Source organism: Pyrgilauda ruficollis, unplaced genomic scaffold, assembly GCF_017590135.1.
Source record: "Pyrgilauda ruficollis isolate IOZ18807 unplaced genomic scaffold, ASM1759013v1 scaffold28, whole genome shotgun sequence".
Lineage (NCBI taxonomy): Eukaryota > Metazoa > Chordata > Aves > Passeriformes > Passeridae > Pyrgilauda > Pyrgilauda ruficollis.
This window is the reverse complement of record NW_024524155.1, coordinates 9,065,578-9,077,962: the sequence shown is the minus strand read 5'-3', so window position 1 is coordinate 9,077,962 and position 12,385 is coordinate 9,065,578. Positions and strand designations below refer to the sequence as shown.

Genomic DNA, 12,385 nt, shown 5'->3' with positions numbered 1-12,385 from the left:
CAGATGGCCACTGACTCCCGCTGAGACCTTCTCTAAGGATTCAGTGTTTCACCAAATGTTTCTCACTCCAAGGATGTTGGTGATATCAGATCCATACTGAGGTTATCAGAGTCAAGTGTTGGCTGTGCTGTACAGGCAGGACTCATCTGAGCTTTCCTCCTCTGTTGGCCTGAGCTGAAGATAATGTGTAAGCCAAATTTCCTGGCTGGGTACTGTTTGCTTTTGCTGGTATTAATAAAGCTGATGATGGTTTTTCCTCATGGGCATTTTAAGTAGGAAAGCACCATTTGGCTTCCAGTCAGCTGGGCAATTAGCATTTTATAGCTAAGCAATATACTTAAATGGAATTGCTTGGCTTGAGCATTGAATTACAATGACTGCTAGACTGCCTCTCTCCTTACATAATTTATTTAGTACTCCCTTCTTGTTTAGGATTCAGGCAGAGTTTAATTTAATTCTGCATGAGAAACTAGTAGTTACTCTACATTAATGCTGTGCTATATGGTAATGCAGGGGAAGGTTTTTGTGTAAAGCTTGTATTTGCTGGTCTCTCAGCCATGGAAAGGACAATTTTACCTACTCCTTTCCTAGCAATTCATTCATTGGAAGAGCTGTTGGCACACTTAAATTTGGACTAAAAAAGTGCATCCAAGAATAATACCTTTAAGACCATTTTATTCCATGCTGTTGTTGTGTGTGTATTTTTAAGAAGCAAATATGTGTTGAAGTGTAGTCTGGACCAAGGAGAGTTTGTTCCTACAAAATTGCAGGAGCCCCACGTACCCTGTTACAGGTAAACAGAATGTTAATATGTGACCATGCAGGCTTGAGAGGGAGAGCTTCCGCTGCATCTCTGCTGAGGATCTAAGGCAAAGAGCAAACATCCGCTGTGTGTGAACTTGGAGGGATAAAAAGAGGATGTAGAATATGCCTCAGCTCTTCAGGAATGATTAGAAACTTTCAGATGGAGGGAGTGAATGTGTTTATTCATGCGTTTAGTAATCTTAAATGCTTAATTTGGTGCTTAGAATTTTATCCTTAATCTTGTATGTCTTGATTTTTCCTAAGGCCCTTGACTGTTAGAATCAATGTGGGGAAATTTTGGCTTTATTTTGTCTTAAGCTTCTTTTTAAAAAAGTGATTGCAAAGAGCTTGCAAATGTCAAGCAAGTTCATAGCAGGGGCTTAGACACCAGAAGGCTGCTGCGAGAAACAGAGCAGTTATATTTATGCTTAACCATAGGATTTCTAGGTAACTCACTGATGTTTCTTGGTATACTAGTACTGGAGTGCCTAGGTGTTTTCAGCAAAGCTTACCTCTGGCTTAGGCAGTATCCCTCTTGTTGCTGGGGCACCACAATTGTCCCAGGCTTCAGGCTCTATGGCTGTGTGAGCAAGCACAGCAGTCGACGTCTCAACACCCAGTGTGACCTTCTCTTGAAAAGCCTCCCTGTTGAGACAGGGTCATGTAACTGCTTGCTCAAACCTTTGTGGGCTTTATCTACTGAGTTTGGGTGCCTGGCTTAAGGAGTGTAAGACTTGGCAGCTGATCCTTATATTTTGTGATCGTGGTGTTGGATGTACTATATAGAAGTATCCGTTCTTGCAGCCGTTGCTGCTGTCAGAAGACATTGGACAAATCTCCTCAAACTTAAAATGTCCTGATCTTTGGGTGAGGAGCATTTCAGCAACCTACAGGCACTGCACTGAGCACTGACAGGGCTTTGTTTTGATTCCTTAAATAACACTTCTGATACCAGCACTATTTTTTCACAAACCATAGTCTGAGGGAGGTGGTTGCTGACTTGCAGTGGCTGGCTTCTGAGTTTAAGCTGTAAATCTGGCAACTCAGTTTCTAATAATGTGGGAAATTTTTACCATGTGTTGTTTTTGTAACCTTTACTGTTTTAACCAAGCTTTAGGTGTGCTGTAAAAATGATTAAAAGGCTTCTCACGGGAGCAATTAGACTTTTTGCTTGTACAGTTGCTCTCCAGGGTACTCTGGGTTGCTGTGGGCTATTTAAAATGTTTGAAAACCCTGCTTCCCTCTCCAGCAGCTCCTTCCTGCATGTGTTGCCCCTAGCCATGCTGGTTGCCTGAGGCAGAAGGACATGCACACACCATCTCTGCCTCTGCTGCCTTGCAGCTGTGTTTGATTTCAAGCATAGCATTTATATGTAATACAGTAATGCAGCTTGCTGCCCCTGTGGGGAAATGGGTCATTTTATCTACTATTTCTTTTTTTGTCCAGGTTAACCCAATGTCCAGAGTAACTGTACCCTGGGAGGTGGTTGGGTCCATGGGGCCCTTTGATCCTCAGTGCCAGTTCACAGGCTGGAAACAGCCCAGTTCCCTGCCTGAAGCTGAAGTTTGGCTTCATGGGGTCTTCAAGGAGGAATTATAAAGATCTGAGGGGAGCTGAGGGGCCAGGCTGAGGCACAGCGTTTTACTTGTGTAAAATGTTTTTATTGTGAGATAATCTGTGTTATTGCTGCATCAGAGAAGGAAAACAAGAAAACATTGAAAAATTATAGAAGAATTCCCGATTTGCTCTTAGGTGAGGGGGATGTTAGTTCTATTTCCAGATTTAGGATTTTGGGCAATCAGTCTGACACATGGTCACATTATCCCCATCAGTCACTGAGTGTCAACTGAGCTTCACTAACTTTCCGGGGTTTCAGTCTGGACAAAATCTGAGCTAAATTCATCAGTGTGGGAGCTTTCCCTTGACATGTGTTATCTCATGCTTGTGGTTGTGCGAGTGGATGGTTCACTAGTACATTGGTTCACAGATGACAGTTTATTAAACTGAAGTAACTCTGTTTCTCTGAATTGCTTTCCTGAGCTTGAAGATGGAGAGCAGTGGCATTGACCTTCCTTTATAAAGTGGTGAGCTCTACTGGTGAGCTGCACTTCCTAGGTCAGGTGTTATCATCACAAGCACTAATCTGAAGGCAAAAGCTTTTAGAATAATACAGATAGTTATCTGTTTAAATATTTTACTTTAAAAATAAGCGGATCAGAGTATCACCTCTTGCAACAATCAGAATCTTTCAATATGAATTAACAAATCACACTTCCAGGCTTGGGGACATTTCAGCTTCTATTCAGTGACTGTGAGATTCTTGCCAGAAGATACTGAGCTCAAACAATTATGAGGCAGTTCAGTCATGGTTGTATTGGGTGGTATATTCAAATAATTTTGCAGGAGAAGCTCATGGGAATGTTAACAGCATAAAAGTTAGAAGTAATGTCTTTTGTGTCTGCCAGTTAAAAAGCTAACGATGTGATGGTTACACAAAGACTACGCAAATTCCTTATGCATTCCTGTCTCGGTGCTGCTCCACGTGCTGGGTGACTGGAAGCAGAATTCTTTCTCCTCTTTTTTGCCATGGAAATTGCTGGTTAAAGCTCAATACTTCAGTATATGCAAAGTCTGATTTTTTTTTTTTGTTGTTGTTTAAAGCCTCAGTGCCATGCTGTGTTGTCATAGCACATGTTGCTGTCCAGCCGTGTGCTCTTACATCCAATAGATTTTGCACCTGTTACAGTAAACAAACTTTGTTTAATGTGTCTCAGATGCCCAAAATAGAAAATGCTTTTGGCTAATGAGTCAGCGAATGTTTGGTCTGTTAGCCAAGCTTCACATAACATAAAGGACTACAGAATCTTTTTCCTTAACAGCTCCAGAAATCCTATTAGCTGTGACACAGATATTTCTACTTTATCCAACAAGGAGTGTGTTTTAGAAGAAAAAAATGAAATGTGTTCTGTCCAAACAATTTGTTTTTAAATATGCACTCTGATTGCTTATCAAAGGCTGCAGGCTCTCTGAATTATTTCCTCCTTCAATCAGGCTTAATTTTCCTCCTGTGGTATAACTTTAAAAGCAGAGGAATAACAATGGGTAGCTGGGAGGGGAAGTGTCTGGGTGAATGGGTGATTGTTTCAGGAAGTCTGTTTCCTTGCTGCGCTGTGGTGCTTTTTTCCCTGGTCTGAATGCTTTGCAAGTATCAATGCATGTGCCCTTCCAGTGGCCTAGGGGTGGTCTGAGAAGTGGAGACAAGCCGGAAAAAGGCACCTGCCAAACATTTGGTTGAGTTGTATCTGTGAACTCTTGTTTCCTGAATCTCAGCACAGCGTTTCAGTCATACAGCTGTTTTCCTCCCTGGGTGGAAATAAATGTGAAATAAATGTGAAATAAAAACCCGCCTGCAGTGTTTTATCCAGCTCATCACAAGTGGGGGTGCTGGTAACTGCAAATCAAAGCTAACAACTGTATTGCTTTACTCTTTGTTTCTGGGGTGCATGGCTGATTGTATTACTGTACAGAATCCCCTTTGCAATGTATTTATTTGAACAACTTCAAACACTTTGCCTGCCCCAGGGCTTGTAGCCTTTCTTCCCCCTTAAACCATTCTGTGATTTCAGAGCAGCTTCAGACAGATGTTCATTCAGATGTTGAACCTGATGTACATCTCCCTTATGCCATCTCCCCCAAAATAAAATGACCCTAAAGTATGTAATGAACATAATTTAATTCTGTTTTACTCCTGATTGAAAACAATGCAAATAAATTAGAACTTTATATCCAGTTTCTCTGGGCAGTGCCAGATACCTGGTTAAGTGCTTTTCCCCACACCCACTTCTCCAGCCCATCCTTAAATTTTCAGCCCCATGAAATAATTTGACCAATTATTTGAGTTACTTAGACTTCACAGAGTGGCTTAGGTATGTTTGAACCAGCTGCATTTATATGCCCTGAAACATGGCAGCAGCTGCATGTTGCACATCAGATGAATACAGGTCATGCCTGGGGTAAAGGCATGAGTGATTGGTGTGCCTGGCATGGTCATGCATTTATCCTGATTAGTGCCATGGGACCCTTTAAGTTCCACATTAGCCATTGTTAAAGGAGGAGATGAGTGTGTGTTAGCCGTGCAACCTGATGCTATCTTCAAATAGTGATTTCTCTCTCAAGTGGGGCTTCCTTTTGTGACCTCTGATCTACCAGTATGTTAAAAGCTTTGTAACTGTGGAGCTTTGTATTCTTTGTGGTGGGATTGATTTGAATTCCTTCACACTGAACTTTGTCTGTTGTTGTCTTTTGTTTAGGAGGTCCTTCAGCAGCTGATTGTAATGAATTTACCAAATGTTTTAATGATTGGCAAAGATCCTCTTTCTGGTGAGTAGTTCACTGGGTTCTTAATCTGTCTCCTCTGTAATACTAAATAAAGTTTGTATTTTTTTTTTTTTTTTTTGTTTTCTTAAACGATTCTGTAATTCCATTCTAATTTAGGTTGGAAAACACTTTAAATTTAGAGTCCAGCCCTTAACACTAAACTGGCCCTAAGCACCACATCTATGTCTTTCAAATACTTCCAGTGATGGTGACTCAACCACTTCCCCAGGCATCCTGTTCCAGTCCTTGACCACTGTTTTCCTAGAATCCATAAGAGTATTCTTAAGCCTCCCTTGGTGCAACTTGAGGCCATTTCCTCTTGACCTATTGCTTGTTATTTGGGAGAAGAAACCAACCCCACCTTGCTACAACATCCTTTCAGGTAGTTGTAGAGAGCAATAAAGTCCCCCAGAGCTTCCTTTTCTCCAGGCTAAACACCCACCCCCATCTCCTTCAGCAGCTTCTTGTCAGACTTGAGCTCCAGACCCTTCCCCAGCTCCATTGTTCTTCTCTGGACACACTTCACCACCTCAATGTCTTTCCTGTGGTGTGGGGCCCGGAACTGAACACAGGATTTGAGGTGTGACCTCAGCAGGGCTAAGGTGGTGTACAAGTACAGAGGGAAGATCTGTGCCCCACTCCTGCTGGCCACACTACTGCTGACAGAGGCCAGGATGCCATTGGCCTTCTTGGCCACCTGGGCACTGCTGGCTCATGTTCAGCTGCTGTCAGATGGCACCCCCAGGTCCTTTTGCACAGGGCCACTTTCTAACTACTCTGTCCCCCAATCCCTGTAGCCTGGGATTGTTGTTGATTCAAGGGCAGGACCTTTACTCCTTGGAACCTCTTATCTCTGGCTTCAGCCCATTGATCCAGCCTGTCCAGATCCCTCTGCAGAGCCTTCCTGCCCTCCAGCAGATCCACACTCCCACCCAATTTGTTGTCATCTGCAAACTGACTGATGGTGCCCTTGATCCCCTTGTGCAGATCATAGATAAAGACATTAAACAGTGCTGGCCTCAATACTGGGCACTGGGGAACCCCAGTTGTGACTGGCCATCAGCTGGATTTAACTGGACTGAGAGTTGCTCCTAAGGAACTCTGGCAACCAGTCTCCTAAACAGGCCATAATACAAACATTATTTTTAATAAACTGTATGTATTTGTAGGCACAAATATTTGAGCGTCTCTGAATCTCACAACTTTGTATCTAGAATGTAACACTGATATATTTATATACCTGTACATATAAATGTACATGTGTGTTTGCGTGTGATGCATATGTATGTCTGATGAGTGAGTTCTTGCCAAAGCCAGAAGAGCAGCTGTTAGTTTGTTTGAAAGTTGTGTCTCTTCACACCTTACTTCAAGTGACCCAGGATGTAGTCTGCCTTAGGACAAAGATGTGTTGTCCTCCAGGTGTTCTGTGTGCCTGTATAATGAGTTTAGTTCTTGCTATATGTACACACCAGAGTCTTGCAGAATTGCCATAAGGTGTGAAGAAACCATTGCAAATGAAATGTGAGAAGAAATATAAATGAGGATGGAGAGAAAAATGTGTATATCCAAAAACCAGGAAAAAGTGAGGAAGAGAATGGACAAAAAGAAAAACATTTGTCTGACCATGTTGTTTATAGACAGTGATATCTGTTGCACGAAGTATCATATCAGAAGTAAGGTGGAAGCCAATAAGCTCATGTCCAGAGTCCAGTGCTTTTGGTGAGACAAAAGAAAGCTGTTTAGCCTGAAAATTGAGTTGACTTCTTTGAAACACATATCTGAAATGGAAAGTTTTGTTGCTGTGTTTCTTACTTTTTTTTTTTTTCTTTTTTCATGCCCATTCTATCTCTGCCTAAGCCCAGTGCTAGTGCCAAGGACATTGTATTTGTTTTTACCAAAGAAGGTAAACTGAATGAATCCTGTCAGCAGTGATGGGGAATGACATGCTAGTCAGCATCTCCAGAATAAACAAATGGTAGAAACCTTGGCAGAAGATTCTATTTTGCTGCTCTTAGGAACTGTAGAATGCATATGTACAAAAAAAGCATTTGTCAGAAAACAATTTTAGCCAGTGTTAAATCACTGAATCTCATGGTCTTAGCACTTCTGTGTTAAAATCAAACTGAGAGTAAGAAATCCACTTCTTCAGCAAGCAGAATAAAGTCTGTGAGTCTTAATTGGGCTCTACAGGCTGCTGTTATGGACAAGGAAGAAAGTCAAAAGACAAGAGCTGTTGTTCTTGTCAGTCATACAATGGGCTCCTTAGCATCAGGAGTGCTTCTGAATAGAAGTGTCTGGGCCAGCAAGGCAGTATCTCTGCTGGCTAAGCGTCAGTGGGAAAGGCTGGCTGGTTTCTTGTCACAGCCATTCCTGAGTGACAGCTGGCAGGAGACTCGTAATGTGGTAAATACAGTTTTGGTTCCTGGGAAAATGCACATTTGAAAGCTGTCCTGTATCCAGCTATCATTTGCTATCATCGGCCTGCTGGCTTTTGTCAGCACCTCAGATCTCTCTTTGAGGAAAGTACCTGTGTCTGCTATAGGAAAGACACTGGTCATACATGTGTTGCTGTCATCTAGATCCTTTAATTACAACCAGAAAACTTTCTTCTCTTTCTGAGATCTTTTAAAATGTGGTGGTTTGGCGTTTTGGTTTTGTTTGTTTGCTTATTTCGTTTGTTTGTTTTTATGTGATCTTTTAAAATTTCTTTTCCCCATCACTGGCATTATTTGGACAGAACATGAGAAGAAAGGATAAAAAATGCAAAAATGTAACTTCTGGATTGTAATGTCTAAAACTGGTGGGGTATTTGTACAAAAAAACTCCAAATTTCTCATTTAGCCATATTATATAACAATTGTGGAGAACCAATCCCAGCTTAGACACAACAGACTAGGTGGTGAGCAAAGGAAGACTCCAGATGTATTTGCTTTAAGGAATGTACTTAAGGAGGAGAGTGTCTGAGAAGCTCATCTCTATCTAACTGTTGGGTAGGCATTCACTGGTAAGATGTGCAGGAGAAATGGTTAGAGAAGTGGAGAACTAGAACTTCCCTCAGGAAGAAGAACCTGGCTGAGAGCGAATGGGAAGCTCGGAAAAGGGAACAGGAATGAGATGGCTGAGGCAAAGGTAGTAAAGCTGATGCAGAAAGCTGAAGGAAGGAATCGGCCGTGATGAGCAGCGTGAGTGATGACCAGGTGGTGATGTCTTTGTTACTGTCTGTGCAGAGAGGAGTCAGGAAGGCAGGAACACTTGGGAGGGGAAAAACAAGCAAAACAAAGATGTTCTCTCTCTCTTAGTGAGGCAGTGATGAAACCCCAGTTTTGTCTTCCCCATCCTGTAGCTAAGTTATCTCACTGAAAGGTTCCTCTTGATCAGAGGAAGAACCACCAATCCCACGGTCACATTCCTGGAACAAATCCAGTATTGCTTTGTACTGTTTGAGCTGGAAAGGCTCTTAATGACTGTATTGTCTCCACAGGTCCAAGACCAGAGAGCCATTAGATGTGATACACTGTGTACAATTTCAGTGACTTATTTCTTGTAACAAGCCCATGTGATGTTTTGCTATGCATGCTTTTCAGGAATTTTACTTTTGCCTTCTAAAACACAGCCAAAAAGGGTGTTACAGGCATTAAATGATAAACTGAACAGCACTGAGGCTGTGAGTGCTGTTCTTGCTATTTAGCTTCCATCTGGCACTCAACAGTCGAGACTGCTGAGGGCTTCTGCAGCTCTGCTTTGAACATGAGATTATTGGAAAAACAGAACTACCATCACAAAAAATGCAGTAGGACTTGGGCTTTTGCATAGGAAAAGACACATGTCTGCTGGGTTCATGAGCTTTTTTTATTTGCTTTCATGTCCTCTAAACAGTTTGGTTCCAGGTCATAGCAAATTTGCCTACTTTATTTGTCTAAGGGCATAAAAATAGTCGAAATATTTGTTAGAAGATGAAGGCTTGACTCTTTTCTAGAATATAGGGAGCTAAAAATAAACTTGACAGTTTAATTAAAGGATTTAAAAAAATTTTCCAGGAATTTGACTTGCAGAATGACGCAGCTCATGTCAGAGGATTTATTCTCTTCATTGCTGTGTGGCAGACAGCTACTACCATTAAATTTCCTCTTAATTTCTGTCTCTTCTCAGTTCTTTTTCTTGCTGAACAGTTTTTTCAATTCATTACTGCACCACAAATCCCCCTGTGTTCAATAAGAGAATCATCAGCCTACTTATCTAAGACATTGCTGTAATCACTTTTTCATATTATGTCTGGTTTTAGCATGCCTTATAAATGGCCACTCATTCATGTGGCCACATGGGGAATACCAGTAATTATTGGCAACCTTCATTTAGATGCATTTTAAATTTTCTCCATTTCTAGACATTCTTAGTTTCACCCAGCTAGTGAGTGTACTTGGAAATGTATGGCAGTTAATCTTTTAGAACAGTCATAATCATGAGGGGGGAGAGATTTTGGCTTGTTTTAGATCAAGGATGGAAATGAGGTTTTACTTGCCTAAAACAGGCTCATTTCTGTCGCTTCAAAGCACTTTGCTATTTATATACTCTTTTCAAATCACATGTTAAGTTTGTGAATGAGAGGACCCCAAAGTCCCTGCTAACAAGTGCCTGTAGAAATCTAGTTTTTATTAAAATTGTAAAAGTCTGCTCTCACTTGGGTATGTTTTATGTATGGTTTCCTTCCTCATTTTGTTTCACAGTCCTCCAGAGGCTCACAGTTCATAAAATACCAAGTTTATAACAAAACACTGCCTCAATAGTGTAAATTTAACATTCAAGCTTTTCTCACTGAGGATCTTGCTGGAGCTGGGAAAAGCGCTTGCATGTTTCACCCTCCCCACATTCTGTGCACGCCCTCCAGCTGCCGCGTGTGGCACTCCTTCTCCTGCACTGGATGGAGTAACATCAGAGCAGAAGTATGGAGAAACAGGCAGCACATACCCAAAATTGCATTTACTTGGACCCTCTTTTTCCCATTTCCTCTGATATCTTCCCATCCCCCCCTCATTTTTATCATTGTTTGTGTTCTCTCTGTACCTTGATCCTCCTTTTTTTGTTGTTGCATCTCCTAATCCCTGTGCCCGCCTTCTCCCTGAGTCCTGCCATCTGTTTCCCAGCCTCCAGCCCCATGAGAGCAGAGGGATCTTCTGGCTCTGGCACAGAGAGGCTCCCAGGCTGCACAAGTGGTGTCTGGGCTTTCCCTTCCTTTATTTTCCGGGAAACCTGCTGGCCCTCTCTGATGGCTGGGAGCAGATGGGCTTTCTGCAAATGCTCCAGGTGGCTGGCTGGCTCCTGTGTAGCACAAACACTGGGCCTGAGAGCAACTGCCCTGGAATTTTAAGAAAAGGAATAAAAGAGAAGTGTTTATTTCTTAATTAGCACTTTTCTGTTTAAGAGATAGTTTGACTCCTGTCCATTTTTCTTGTGGGTAGCTGTCTGTAGCTCTCTGCAAGGAGCTAGCCTAGACTGAAATGTTTGCGTCCTAGGTTGCAGGAGGACAGTGTCTTGGTAAGATCAGCTAATAAGCATGAGTAGACTCAGCAGACTTTCTTCCCAGCTGTCTGGGAAGGATTTGTGTCGTCCCAGTGAGCCACCATGGGGGAGACAGTACATTCCTGCTTAGGAGGTTGCACAAGGAACTTTACCATCTTATAAATGAGCACAAATCAAGCTTTTTGAAAAACATGAGAACTGTTCAGAAGGCATGATTGAATTGGGGATGAAGGTCACTTGCTTTTCTTCAGCATGCAGTACAGGACAGGCACTGTCTGGAATGTAGATCTTCACTCCAGCACTCTCTAATACTCCTAGAAGTGCTTCTGACTCACTTTGCCAACCTGGGCTTTCCACTGAAGTGTGTGGTAGCTCAGTTCTCCTGTGGGTGAGATGAAAGGGTAGAGGGGTGATTAATCCCTTCCTGGCTTGTTTTGAAGTTTAATTGAAAACTCTCTCTAAAGCACTTTAGATTGGTAGAGAGGTTTTTCATACTCATACCCTATTTTTGCTAAAAATCTTCTGTAAATAGTGTTATTCTACAAGGCTTTAAAATGTTTTTCAATCCCAGCTTGAGAATGAGTGATCTGGGAGTGCCTTTATGTCAACAAACTGTCTCCTCCCTATGGGAAACAACTTCTGAATGAAAGCCCAAGCAATGGAACTTTTAATCACACATGATCTTCAAATACTTGTGTGGCTGGTGTATCTGCTCAGTGGACCTTTAAGCCTTAGAAGTGCTTCTAGTGGGTAGCACAGTCTCACTTTTATTACATGATGTAGCTTGTCTGCAAGAACAGAAAATTTTATTGAAATGGAAACCTTGGAATAACCCTGACAGCTAAATTTTCACTGCAAGCTGCCAGGGGAGAGAGCAGACTGCCAAATGCTGTGTTTAAAACACTAAGAAACTAATAATTGATTATTATCTGTAGTCTTAATTTCTCACTCTTTTATAGAAAAGAGCTTGTCCAAGCTTTCTAGATTGTCCATCCCTGCTATGGATTGCCATGTCTGCCTCCACTTCAGTTCCTCCTGAGAGGACTGGAGTGGGGTAAGGTCTCACTCAAAGGGCTTTTTCCAGGCAAGGTCAGTCCCTGTTGAGAGACCAGGGTTGACCTTGGTAAGTTACTTTGCTGTAATAGCCAAAGGTGTTTCACCTCACAGGGTCATGCAGCAGCACCAGTGCCCATCTGTTACCTCACTGAGAAAATAGCAGAGCCTTGGTGCAGAGAGGTAGGGTGTGGTTTGAATGGCTTTAAGTAGCTCACATGTCTTTAGGATGGTATAGGTGCTGTCACAGTTGGGAAGCTGCCATGGTGTTTTCTAAAATGAGTGATTTCATGTCACTGTGCTCACCCCGAGGAGAATTGGGATGCTATGGCGCACAGATTGGAATTTATGGTTGACAGATGAAGGTGCCCAGAGCACACAAGGGTTAGATCTTGTGTCTAGCGTGATCCATAGCAAGGAGTCTGACTCCTTCAGTCTCTCCATGGAGATGTTCTGCCTGAGTAAGTTTAGGTCAATGAGAGACACGCTCACGTCACTTGGTCTCCATGACTTAATGACCTGCTTTTTTGTCCCACGGCATGTTCTGCATTTAGTACCTGGTCTGTATTGCTTCGAAGCTGATGTAGAATGAAACCCAGTGCTGAAACTACTGAGAATTCAGTTTCTGGAAAAA

The 12,385-nt window shown here is 42.2% G+C and overlaps 1 protein-coding gene across 3 annotated transcripts in view; it reads left to right on the top strand.

The window, feature by feature from the left end:
• Nucleotides 1–12,385, top strand: part of CCDC88C (coiled-coil domain containing 88C) — a 95,235-nt gene that overhangs the window by 32,087 nt on the left and 50,763 nt on the right. For all 3 annotated transcript variants that reach the window (XM_041471882.1, XM_041471883.1, XM_041471881.1), the window contains exon 4: nucleotides 5,115–5,184. In XM_041471882.1, the coding sequence (XP_041327816.1) occupies nucleotides 5,115–5,184 (70 nt within the window). The remainder of the gene's footprint in view (nucleotides 1–5,114; nucleotides 5,185–12,385) is intronic.